Here is an 11906-nt window from a genome sequence, read left to right as displayed (position 1 = left end):
CAGGTAAAATTACTCCCCAAATCCTATAAATGTCTGTAATCCTGTAATGTGATCAGACCACGCTGGGTATACTGCACAGGTACGTACTACAGGTAACATTACTCCCCAAATCCTATAAATGTCTGTAATCCTGTAATGTGATCAGACCACGCTGGGTATACTGCACAGGTACGTACTACAGGTAACATTACTCCCCAAATCCTATAAATGTCTGTAATCCTGTAATGTGATCAGACCAGGCTGGGTATACTGCACAGGTACGTACTACAGGTAACATTACTCCCCAAATCCTATAAATGTCTGTAATCCTGCAATGTGATCAGACCAGGCTGGGTATACTGCACAGGTACGTACTACAGGTAACATTACTCCCAAAATCCTATAAATGTCTGTAATCCTGTAATGTGATCAGACCAGGCTGGGTATACTGCACAGGTACGTACTACAGGTAACATTACTCCCCAAATCCTATAAATGTCTGTAATCCTGTAATGTGATCAGACCAGGCTGGGTATACTGCGCAGGTACGTACTACAGGCAACATTACTCCCCAAATCCTATAAATGTCTGTAATCCTGTAATGTGATCAGACCAGGCTGGGTATACTGCACAGGTACGTACTACAGGTAACATTACTCCCCAAATCCTATAAATGTCTGTAATCCTGCAATGTGATCAGACCAGGCTGGGTATACTGCACAGGTACGTACTACAGGTAACATTACTCCCCAAATCCTATAAATGTCTGTAATCCTGCAATGTGATCAGACCAGGCTGGGTATACTGCACAGGTACGTACTACAGGTAACATTAATCCCCAAATCCTATAAATGTCTGTAATCCTGTAATATGATCAGACCAGGCTGGGTATACTGCACAGGTACGTACTACAGGTAACATTACTCCCCAAATCCTATAAATGTCTGTAATCCTGTAATATGATCAGACCACCCTGGGTATACTGCACAGGTACGTACTGCAGGTAACATTACTACCACTCATTCTTCTATACATGTACAAATATTATACAATTACTTCTGATATTTTTAGGTTTTAATGATTCAAGTTAATGTAAAGCAAATAAGTTCCTTAATGCATTAGTGGTCTAACATGTTACATTTGAACAATGTTTATTTACTAAACACAAAATGTACTATGTTGTGAATATTTTCATATTTTACACATAAAACGAAGTATAATTGAATGTATCCTGGTATCACAGTGTATTATATGGATTTGTGCTGTTTTCAGTTGTGTATATTACGATGTGTTTGTCTAATTCTCCCAATCTCTCACTCCCTATGCAGGAAACCGATCAAACACATTTATTAAACATGGCGCCAACATCTCTGCAGTTATTGATGTCCTTGAGTGAGTTTATAAATTTGATAATACTTTTAATTTACTTATTTTAGTTTGGCAAACAGAAACGATTTAATTTCAGTTTTGGGGAGAATCACTTCTTATATTCCCTGAAGTAGTATTTAGTGTGAGAGTAGAGATCTGAAGCTCCTGCAATTAAAAGGTTGTGAAATGCGTCAGTTATTTGTTCGGAGAATGTAAGTACATAACTAATGTCCCCTGGCCACTAAACAATCAGTAATATCTATGCCTTGTAGATGTTTTATGTTAAGAGAAATCAACTGTGAAATCAGTAGAGGCTTTTATGGAGTTACATTGGTGATTGATAAAAATGTATTTATCTAGAAAAAGGTGGCAGGGGTTATATTAGGGGAAATTTCTGTTAGCGAATTAGGGATTTTTGGCGCAGTTTGAACTGTACTCAGATTACACAGTAACCACCAGAGGTGCGATGGGCTTTATGTCACCTCCTGATCCATCCCCTCAGTCGCCTTCAGTCGTTTGGATTAGAGCCTACTATCGCTTTAGGGAACTTCTGCAGTTTTAGGTACATGCAGAGGATGAGCCCCAATCAGTTCACACTACAGATATCCACTGTGACGGTGTATTAGGATTCAGGCAATGTGAGCTGGTATTTAGTCACACAGACAATCTGCTGGGGTTGGTGTATTACGCTGGGCACTCTGCTGTGCTGGAATGTAATCCCATGGGCACCTCAGACGGGCACTGTCTCTAGCATTCTTGTGTTGTATACACTATATGGCCAAATGCTACATTATTCAGTAACTAAGTTTATCTAAGGACAACTGTACAGAATCACTTTTCTTGATATATAACCTAGGAACAAATATTACCTATATTTCTCTCTACTGATAATGTTGAAATTGTTAATATTTTATTGATGTGAGCATTAAACATACAACAGAATAGCTTACTACAGGGGTTCCCAACCATGGTCCTCAAGGCACTCTAACAGTCCAGGTTTTGCGGATAGCCATACTGGAGCACAGGTGACTTAATTAGTACCTCAGTTATTTTGATTTAACCATCTGTGCTCAAACCTGGATATCACCCAAACCAGGACTGTTAGTGTGCCCTGAGGACCGAGGTTGGGAATCACTGGCTTAATAACTGTGCAATGTCCTTCACCTACCGTTATTAGTGTAGTTTGTGTGATATACAATTGTATAATTGTGTCAGCTGTGCTTGGTGTGTATTGAGGCGGTGCCTGAACACCTACATTATGCCTGGTGTAGACCACTTATCACTTTGTACATGGAGTGAAAGGAGAAGAACAATATAACAATATAATGTTGTGCATGTAAAGAAAAATGAACAGAAACCTGATTATAATCATTCTGTAAATACATTGTGTTTCCGTTGTGCAGGTACGGCCCTGCTGCTAATAAATGCACAAACAACTCATTCACAAAGTAAGTACTATGTACTATAATGATCTTTTAGCCCTTATTATCAAGTCTACAGAAAAATGTATTAATATAATGTTATACTTTTCAAAATGCTAACCCGAAATATATAGTTTTATATTTTCTTTTTGTATTTGTCTTATGTACATTTTGCTTAATGTAAATTTCACCGAGTACAATATTGATTCCCACAGGCGATTTACCCTGGCATGCCCCTGCTAGCTACAGCGAGCTGCCCTACCCCTGCCCCCGTCATCTCTCCTTCCCTTCCTCTGATGTCATTGTGTTTGTTAATAATAGTAATAATAATAGTAAAAATAATTATAGTAAAAATAAAATACTAATACAGGTAGAGTCTCCCATATCCAAATATTCCGAAATACGGAATATTCCGAAATACGGAATAATTTTGTCATGACTGAGATAATAAAACCTTTGATTTTTGATGGTTCAATGTACACAAACTTTGTTTAAGGCACAAATTATTACAAATATTGTATATAATTACCTTCAGGCTGTGTGTATAGTGTGCAAATGAAACATACATTTATTTCATGTATGTACACAAACTTTGCTTGAGCCACAAAATTATTGAAAATATTGTATAAAATGAGCTGCAGGCTGTGCGTATAAGGTGTATATAACACATATATGCATTCTGTCTGTGTATTGGGGTCCCATTCCCAAGATATTTCATTATGATATGCAAATATTCCAAAATACGGAATATTCCGTTATCCAAAATAACCCTGGTCCCAAGCATTTTGGATATGGGAGACTCAACCTGTAATAACAATAAATAATAATAATAAAAAAAAAAATAATAATAATAATAATTATGTTAGAAATATTCTTGTTAGATGATATTACATAGTTTCTGTGACGGTGCTAGCAGGTATGTTGTTAAAGTTCATCTTTCAGTAGAGCGGCCATTGTTTCTCTTGTCTTAACAAGAATTCCCATCTCTTCTCTTTTTGGGTGTAGTTATCTTCTGACAGAGCAACAGCTTGGAGGGTCTGGTCTAATAACAAAGTATATTTGCTATATTTGGGAAATGTCCAAAGATGTAACAGATAGCAGGCAAAGAGAAGCAGATGTAACCTCGGGGGTTCCTCACAGTCACCACAGAGATAGTATAAATCTGATCCAACATAGGTGACACAATTACCCAAAGGACATGTTGGACTTAAAGTCCATTTAAGTATGATTTCTATATCTGCCGTGAGAGTCATGGTTCTCCTCTTTAGAGACAAGATGAATTGTGGCTGTAGACTTTTGTTCTGCTACAGTCCTTATGCTATTTTATTTTGACAGCTACTCCTGTGACTTGTGGAAAGAACAAGGTATACGACACGTGTGGCAGTGCCAGTCCTACTAACTGCAGCCACTATGACGTAGTTGTTCCCTGTAGGAAGATCTGTGTAGCAGGCTGCTTCTGTAAGGATGGCTTCCTGCCCGATGAGAATGGAGACTGCGTGCCGAAGGAGGCCTGCGAGTCCTGTAAAGGGAACACAACGTACACTAGCTGCGGCAGCATGTGTGTTTCCCCAGGATTGTCCTTCCAAAAATCCATAGCAATAAAAATATATTGAGATACGAGGAGTCAAAGACCTGTTTCTTTCTAACCTCTGTCTTCTACTGACACCTTTTCTGACAAAGTGACCTTATTAAGTTATTATTCATATTGGTTACAGCAGTGGTTCCCACACTGTGTGCTGTGGCACCCTGGGGTGCCTCAGGACACTTGCAGGGGTGCCTCAGGTTGGTGGTCCAGCACCAAATCAAATTATTTATGGTCAATGTAATGTAAATATGTGGACAAACAGAAGCTCAAACCTGTCCAACACCACATAACTTATCCTAAGGATGACAGGTCAGCACATCCCTGTCCTCACCACCTAACTGACCCTAAGGGTGACAGGTCAGCACATCCCCATCCTCACCACATAAATGACCCTAAGGGTGACAGGTCAGCACCTCCCTGTCCTCACCACATAACTGACCCTAAGGATGACAGGTCAGCACATCCCCGTCCTCACCACATAACTGACCCTGAGGGTGACAGGTCAGCACATCCCTGTCCTCACCACATAACTGATCCTAAGGGTGACAGGTCAGCACATCCCTGTCCCCAACACATAACTGACCCTAAGGGTGACAGGTCAGCACCTCCCTGTCCCCACCACATAACTGACCCTAAGGGTGACAGGTCAGCAACTCCCCGTCCTCACCACATAACTGACCCTAAGGGTGACAGGTCAGCACATCCCTGTCCTCACCACATAATTGACCCTAAGGGTGACAGGTCAGCACCTCCCTGTCCTCACCACATAACTGACCCTAAGGGTGACAGGTCAGCACCTCCCTGTCCCCACCACATAACTGACCATAAGGATGACAGGTCAGCACATCCCTGTCTCCATCACATAACTGACCCTAAGGATGACAGGTCAGCACATCCCTGTCCCCACCACATAACTGACCCTAAGGATGACAGGTCAGCACATCCCTGTCCTCACCACATAACTGACCCTAAGGATGACAGGTCAGCACATCCCTGTCCTCACCACATAACTGACCCTAAGGATGACAGGTCAGCACATCCCTGTCCTCACCACATAACTGACCCTAAGGGTGACAGGTCAGCACATCCCTGTCTTCACCACATAACTAACCCTAAGGGTGACAGGTCAGCACATCCCTGTCCTCACCACATAACTGACCCTAAGGGTGACAGGTCAGTACATCCCTGTCCTCAACACATAACTGACCCTAAGGATGACAGGTCAGGACATCCCTGTCCCCACCACATAACTGACCCTAAGGGTGACAGGTCAGCACATCCCTGTCCCCACCACATAACTGACCCTAAGGGTGACAGGTCAGCACATCCCTGTCCTCATCACATAACTGACCCTAAGGATGACAGGTCAGCACATCCCTGTCCTCACCACACAGCTGACCCTAAGGGTGACAGGTCATCACATCCCTGTCCTCACCACATAACTGAGCCTAATGGTGACAGGTCAGCACATCCCTGTCCCCACCACATAACTGACCCTAAGGATGACAGGTCAGCACATCCCCCGTCCTCAACAAATAACTGACCCTAAGGATGACAGGTCAGCACATCCCTGTCCTCACCACATAACTGACCCTAAGGATGACCGGTCAGCACATCCCTGTCCCAACCACATAGCTGAATCTAAGGATGACAGATCAGCACATCCCTGTCCCCCACCACATAACTGACCCTAAGGGTGACAGGTCAGCACATCCCTATCCTCACCACATAGCTGACCCTAAGGGTGACAGGTCAGCACATCCCTGTCCAACACCACATAACTGACCCTAAGGATGACAGATCAGCACATCCCTGTCCTCACCACATAACTGACCCTAAGGATGACAGGTCAGCACATCCCTGTCCTCACCACATAACTGACCCTAAGGATGACAGGTCAGCACATCCCTGTCCTCACCACATAACTGACCCTAAGGATGACAGGTCAGCACATCCCTGTCCTCATCACATAACTGACCCTAAGGATGACAGGTCAGCACATCCCTGTCCTCACCACACAGCTGACCCTAAGGGTGATAGGTCATCACATCCCTGTCCTCACCACATAACTGAGCCTAATGGTGACAGGTCAGCACATCCCTGTCCCCACCACATAACTGACCCTAAGGATGACAGGTCAGCACATCCCCATCCTCACCAAATAACTGACCCTAAGGATGACAGGTCAGCACATCCCTGTCCTCACCACATAACTGACCCTAAGGATGACCGGTCAGCACATCGCTGTCCCCACCACATAGCTGAATCTAAGGATGACAGATCAGCACATCCCTGTCCAACACCACATAACTGACCCTAAGGGTGACAGGTCAGCACATCCCTGTCCAACACCACATAACTGAGCGTAAGGGTGACAGGTCAGCACATCCCCGTCCCCACCACATAACTGAGCCTAAGGATGACAGGTCAGCACATCCCCGTCCCCACCACATAACTGAGCCTAAGGGTGACAGGTCAGCACATCTCTGTCCTCACCACATAACTGACCCTAAGGATTACAGGTCAGCACATCCCTGTCCCCAGAACATAACTGACCCTAAGGGTGACAGGTCAGCACATCCCTGTCCTCACCACATAACTGACCCTAAGGGTGACAGGTCAGCACATCCCTGTCCCCCACCACATAACTGACCCTAAGGGTGACAGGTCGGCACATCCCTGTCCTCACCACATAACTGACCCTAAGGGTGACAGGTCAGCACATCCCTGTCCTCACCACATAACTGACCCTAAGGATGACAGGTCAGCACATCCCTGTCCCCAGAACATAACTGACCCTAAGGATGACAGGTCAGCACATCCCTGTCCTCACCACATAACTGTCCCTAAGGGTGACAGGCCAGCACATCCCTGTCCCCACCACATAACTGACCCTAAGGGTGACAGTCAGCACATCCCCGTCCCCACCACATTACTGACCCTAAGGGTGACAGGTCAGCACATCTCTGTCCTCACCACATAACTGACCCTAAGGGTGACAGGTCAGCACATCCCTATCCTCAACACTTAACTGAGCCTAAGGGTGACAGGTCAGCACATCCCTGTCCTCACCACATAACTGACCCTAAGGGTGACAGGTCAGCACATCCCTGTCCTCACCACATAACTGACCCTAAGGGTGACAGGTCAGCACATCCCTGTCCTCACCACATAACTGACCCTAAGGATGACAGGTCAGCACATCCCTGTCCCCACCACATAACTGACCCTAAGGGTGACAGGTCAGCACAATCCTGTTCTCACCACATAACTGATCCTAAGGGTGACCGGTCAGCACTTCCCCATCCCCACCACATAACTGAGCGTAAGGGTGACAGGTCAGCACATCCCTGTCCCCACCACATAACTGAGCCTAAGGATGACAGGTCAGCACATCCCCGTCCCCACCACATAACTGAGCCTAAGGATGACAGGTCAGCACATCCCTGTCCTCACCACATAACTGACCCTAAGGATGACAGGTCAGCACATCCCCGTCCCCACCACATAACTGAGCCTAAGGATGACAGGTCAGCACATCCCTGTCCTCACCACATAACTGACCCTAAGGGTGACAGGTCAGCACATCCCTGTCCCCACCACATAACTGACCCTAAGGGTGACAGGTCAGCACATCCCCATCCTCACCAAATAACTGACCCTAAGGATGACAGGTCAGCACATCCCTGTCCTCACCACATAACTGACCCTAAGGATGACCGGTCAGCACATCCCTGTCCCCACCACATAGCTGAATCTAAGGATGACAGATCAGCACATCCCTGTCCCCCACCACATAACTGACCCTAAGGGTGACAGGTCAGCACATCCCTATCCTCACCACATAGCTGACCCTAAGGGTGACAGGTCAGCACATCCCTGTCCAACACCACATAACTGAGCCTAAGGGTGACAGGTCAGCACATCTCTGTCCTCACCACATAACTGACCCTAAGGATTACAGGTCAGCACATCCCTGTCCCCAGAACATAATTGACCCTAAGGGTGACAGGTCAGCACATCCCTGTCCTCACCACATAACTGACCCTAAGGGTGACAGGTCAGCACATCCCTGTCCCCCACCACATAACTGACCCTAAGGGTGACAGGTCAGCACATCCCTGTCCTCACCACATAACTGACCCTAAGGGTGACAGGTCAGCATATCCCTGTCCTCACAACATAACTGACCCTAAGGATGACAGGTCAGCACATCCCTGTCCCCAGAACATAACTGACCCTAAGGATGACAGGTCAGCACATCCCTGTCCTCACCACATAACTGTCCCTAAGGGTGACAGGCCAGCACATCCCCGTCCCCACCACATAACTGACCCTAAGGGTGACAGTCAGCACATCCCCGTCCCCACCACATTACTGACCCTAAGGGTGACAGGTCAGCACATCTCTGTCCTCACCACATAACTGACCCTAAGGGTGACAGGTCAGCACATCCCTATCCTCAACACTTAACTGAGCCTAAGGGTGACAGGTCAGCACATCCCTGTCCTCACCACATAACTGACCCTAAGGGTGACAGGTCAGCACATCCCCATCCCCACCACATAACTGACCCTAAGGATGACAGGTCAGCACATCCCTGTCCCCACCACATAACTGACCCTAAGGATGACAGGTCAGCACATCCCCATCCTCACCAAATAACTGACCCTAAGGATGACAGGTCAGCACATCCCTGTCCTCACCACATAACTGACCCTAAGGATGACCGGTCAGCACATCCCTGTCCCCACCACATAGCTGAATCTAAGGATGACAGATCAGCACATCCCTGTCCAACACCACATAACTGACCCTAAGGGTGACAGGTCAGCACATCCCTGTCCAACACCACATAACTGAGCGTAAGGGTGACAGGTCAGCACATCCCCGTCCCCACCACATAACTGAGCCGAAGGATGACAGGTCAGCACATCCCCGTCCCCACCACATAACTGAGCCTAAGGGTGACAGGTCAGCACATCTCTGTCCTCACCACATAACTGACCCTAAGGATTACAGGTCAGCACATCCCTGTCCCCAGAACATAACTGACCCTAAGGGTGACAGGTCAGCACATCCCCGTCCTCACCACATAACTGACCCTAAGGGTGACAGGTCAGCACATCCCTGTCCCCCACCACATAACTGACCCTAAGGGTGACAGGTCAGCACATCCCTGTCCTCACCACATAACTGACCCTAAGGGTGACAGGTCAGCACATCCCTGTCCTCACCACATAACTGACCATAAGGATGACAGGTCAGCACATCCCTGTCCCCAGAACATAACTGACCCTAAGGATGACAGGTCAGCACATCCCTGTCCTCACCACATAACTGTCCCTAAGGGTGACAGGCCAGCACATCCCTGTCCCCACCACATAACTGACCCTAAGGGTGACAGTCAGCACATCCCCGTCCCCACCACATTACTGACCCTAAGGGTGACAGGTCAGCACATCTCTGTCCTCACCACATAACTGACCCTAAGGGTGACAGGTCAGCACATCCCTATCCTCAACACTTAACTGAGCCTAAGGGTGACAGGTCAGCACATCCCTGTCCTCACCACATAACTGACGCTAAGGGTGACAGGTCAGCACATCCCTGTCCTCACCACATAACTGACCCTAAGGGTGACAGGTCAGCACATCCCTATCCTCACCACATAACTGACCCTAAGGATGACAGGTCAGCACATCCCTGTCCACACCACATAACTGACCCTAAGGGTGACAGGTCAGCACAATCCTGTTCTCACCACATAACTGATCCTAAGGGTGACCGGTCAGTACTTCCCCATCCCCACCACATAACTGAGCGTAAGGGTGACAGGTCAGCACATCCCCGTCCCCACCACATAACTGAGCCTAAGGATGACAGGTCAGCACATCCCCGTCCCCACCACATAACTGAGCCTAAGGATGACAGGTCAGCACATCCCTGTCCTCACCACATAACTGACCCTAAGGATGACAGGTCAGCACATCCCCGTCCCCACCACATAACTGAGCCTAAGGATGACAGGTCAGCACATCCCTGTCCTCACCACATAACTGACCCTAAGGGTGACAGGTCAGCACATCCCTGTCCCCACCACATAACTGACCCTAAGGGTGACAGGTCAGCACATCCCCATCCTCACCAAATAACTGACCCTAAGGATGACAGGTCAGCACATCCCTGTCCTCACCAAATAACTGACCCTAAGGATGACAGGTCAGCACATCCCTGTCCTCACCACATAACTGACCCTAAGGATGACCGGTCAGCACATCCCTGTCCCCACCACATAGCTGAATCTAAGGATGACAGATCAGCACATCCCTGTCCCCCACCACATAACTGACCTAAGGGTGACAGGTCAGCACATCCCTATCCTCACCACATAGCTGACCCTAAGGATTACAGGTCAGCACATCCCTGTCCCCAGAACATAACTGACCCTAAGGGTGACAGGTCAGCACATCCCTGTCGTCACCACATAACTGACCCTAAGGGTGACAGGTCAGCACATCCCTGTCCAACACCACATAACTGAGCCTAAGGGTGACAGGTCAGCACATCTCTGTCCTCACCACATAACTGACCCTAAGGATTACAGGTCAGCACATCCCTGTCCCCAGAACATAACTGACCCTAAGGGTGACAGGTCAGCACATCCCTGTCGTCACCACATAACTGACCCTAAGGGTGACAGGTCAGCACATCCCTGTCCCCCACCACATAACTGACCCTAAGGGTGACAGGTCAGCACATCCCTGTCCTCACCACATAACTGACCCTAAGGGTGACAGGTCAGCATATCCCTGTCCTCACAACATAACTGACCCTAAGGATGACAGGTCAGCACATCCCTGTCCCCAGAACATAACTGACCCTAAGGATGACAGGTCAGCACATCCCTGTCCTCACCACATAACTGTCCCTAAGGGTGACAGGCCAGCACATCCCTGTCCCCACCACATAACTGACCCTAAGGGTGACAGTCAGCACATCCCTGTCCCCACCACATTACTGACCCTAAGGGTGACAGGTCAGCACATCTCTGTCCTCACCACATAACTGACCCTAAGGGTGACAGGTCAGCACATCCCTATCCTCAACACTTAACTGAGCCTAAGGGTGACAGGTCAGCACATCCCTGTCCTCACCACATAACTGACCCTAAGGGTGACAGGTCAGCACATCCCCATCCCCACCACATAACTGACCCTAAGGATGACAGGTCAGCACATCCCTGTCCCCACCACATAACTGACCCTAAGGGTGACAGGTCAGCACAATCCTGTTCTCACCACATAACTGATCCTAAGGGTGACCGGTCAGCACTTCCCCATCCCCACCACATAACTGAGCGTAAGGGTGACAGGTCTGCACATCCCTGTCCCCACCACATAACTGAGCCTAAGGATGACTGGTCAGCACATCCCCGTCCCCACCACATAACTGAGCCTAAGGATGACAGGTCAGCACATCCCTGTCCTCACCACATAACTGACCCTAAGGATGACAGGTCAGCACATCCCTGTCCTCACCACATAACTGAC

General features: G+C 47.7%; 1 protein-coding gene across 1 annotated transcript; it reads left to right on the top strand.

The window, feature by feature from the left end:
* Positions 1-1310: 1310 nt before the first annotated feature.
* On the top strand, positions 1311-4381 carry LOC148514833 (mucin-19-like). The gene is made up of 3 exons (XM_088480875.1): positions 1311-1371; positions 2751-2795; positions 4104-4381. The coding sequence occupies exons 1-3, from the start codon at positions 1335-1337 to the stop codon at positions 4379-4381; spliced, it is 360 nt and encodes a 119-aa protein (XP_088337001.1). The 5' UTR covers positions 1311-1334.
* Positions 4382-11906: the final 7525 nt, after the last annotated feature.

This window comes from Taudactylus pleione, unplaced genomic scaffold (genome assembly GCF_031769625.1).
Source record: "Taudactylus pleione unplaced genomic scaffold, aTauple2 ptg000257l, whole genome shotgun sequence".
Taxonomy (NCBI): domain Eukaryota; kingdom Metazoa; phylum Chordata; class Amphibia; order Anura; family Myobatrachidae; genus Taudactylus; species Taudactylus pleione.
This window is presented reverse-complemented; position numbering and strand designations above follow the sequence as displayed.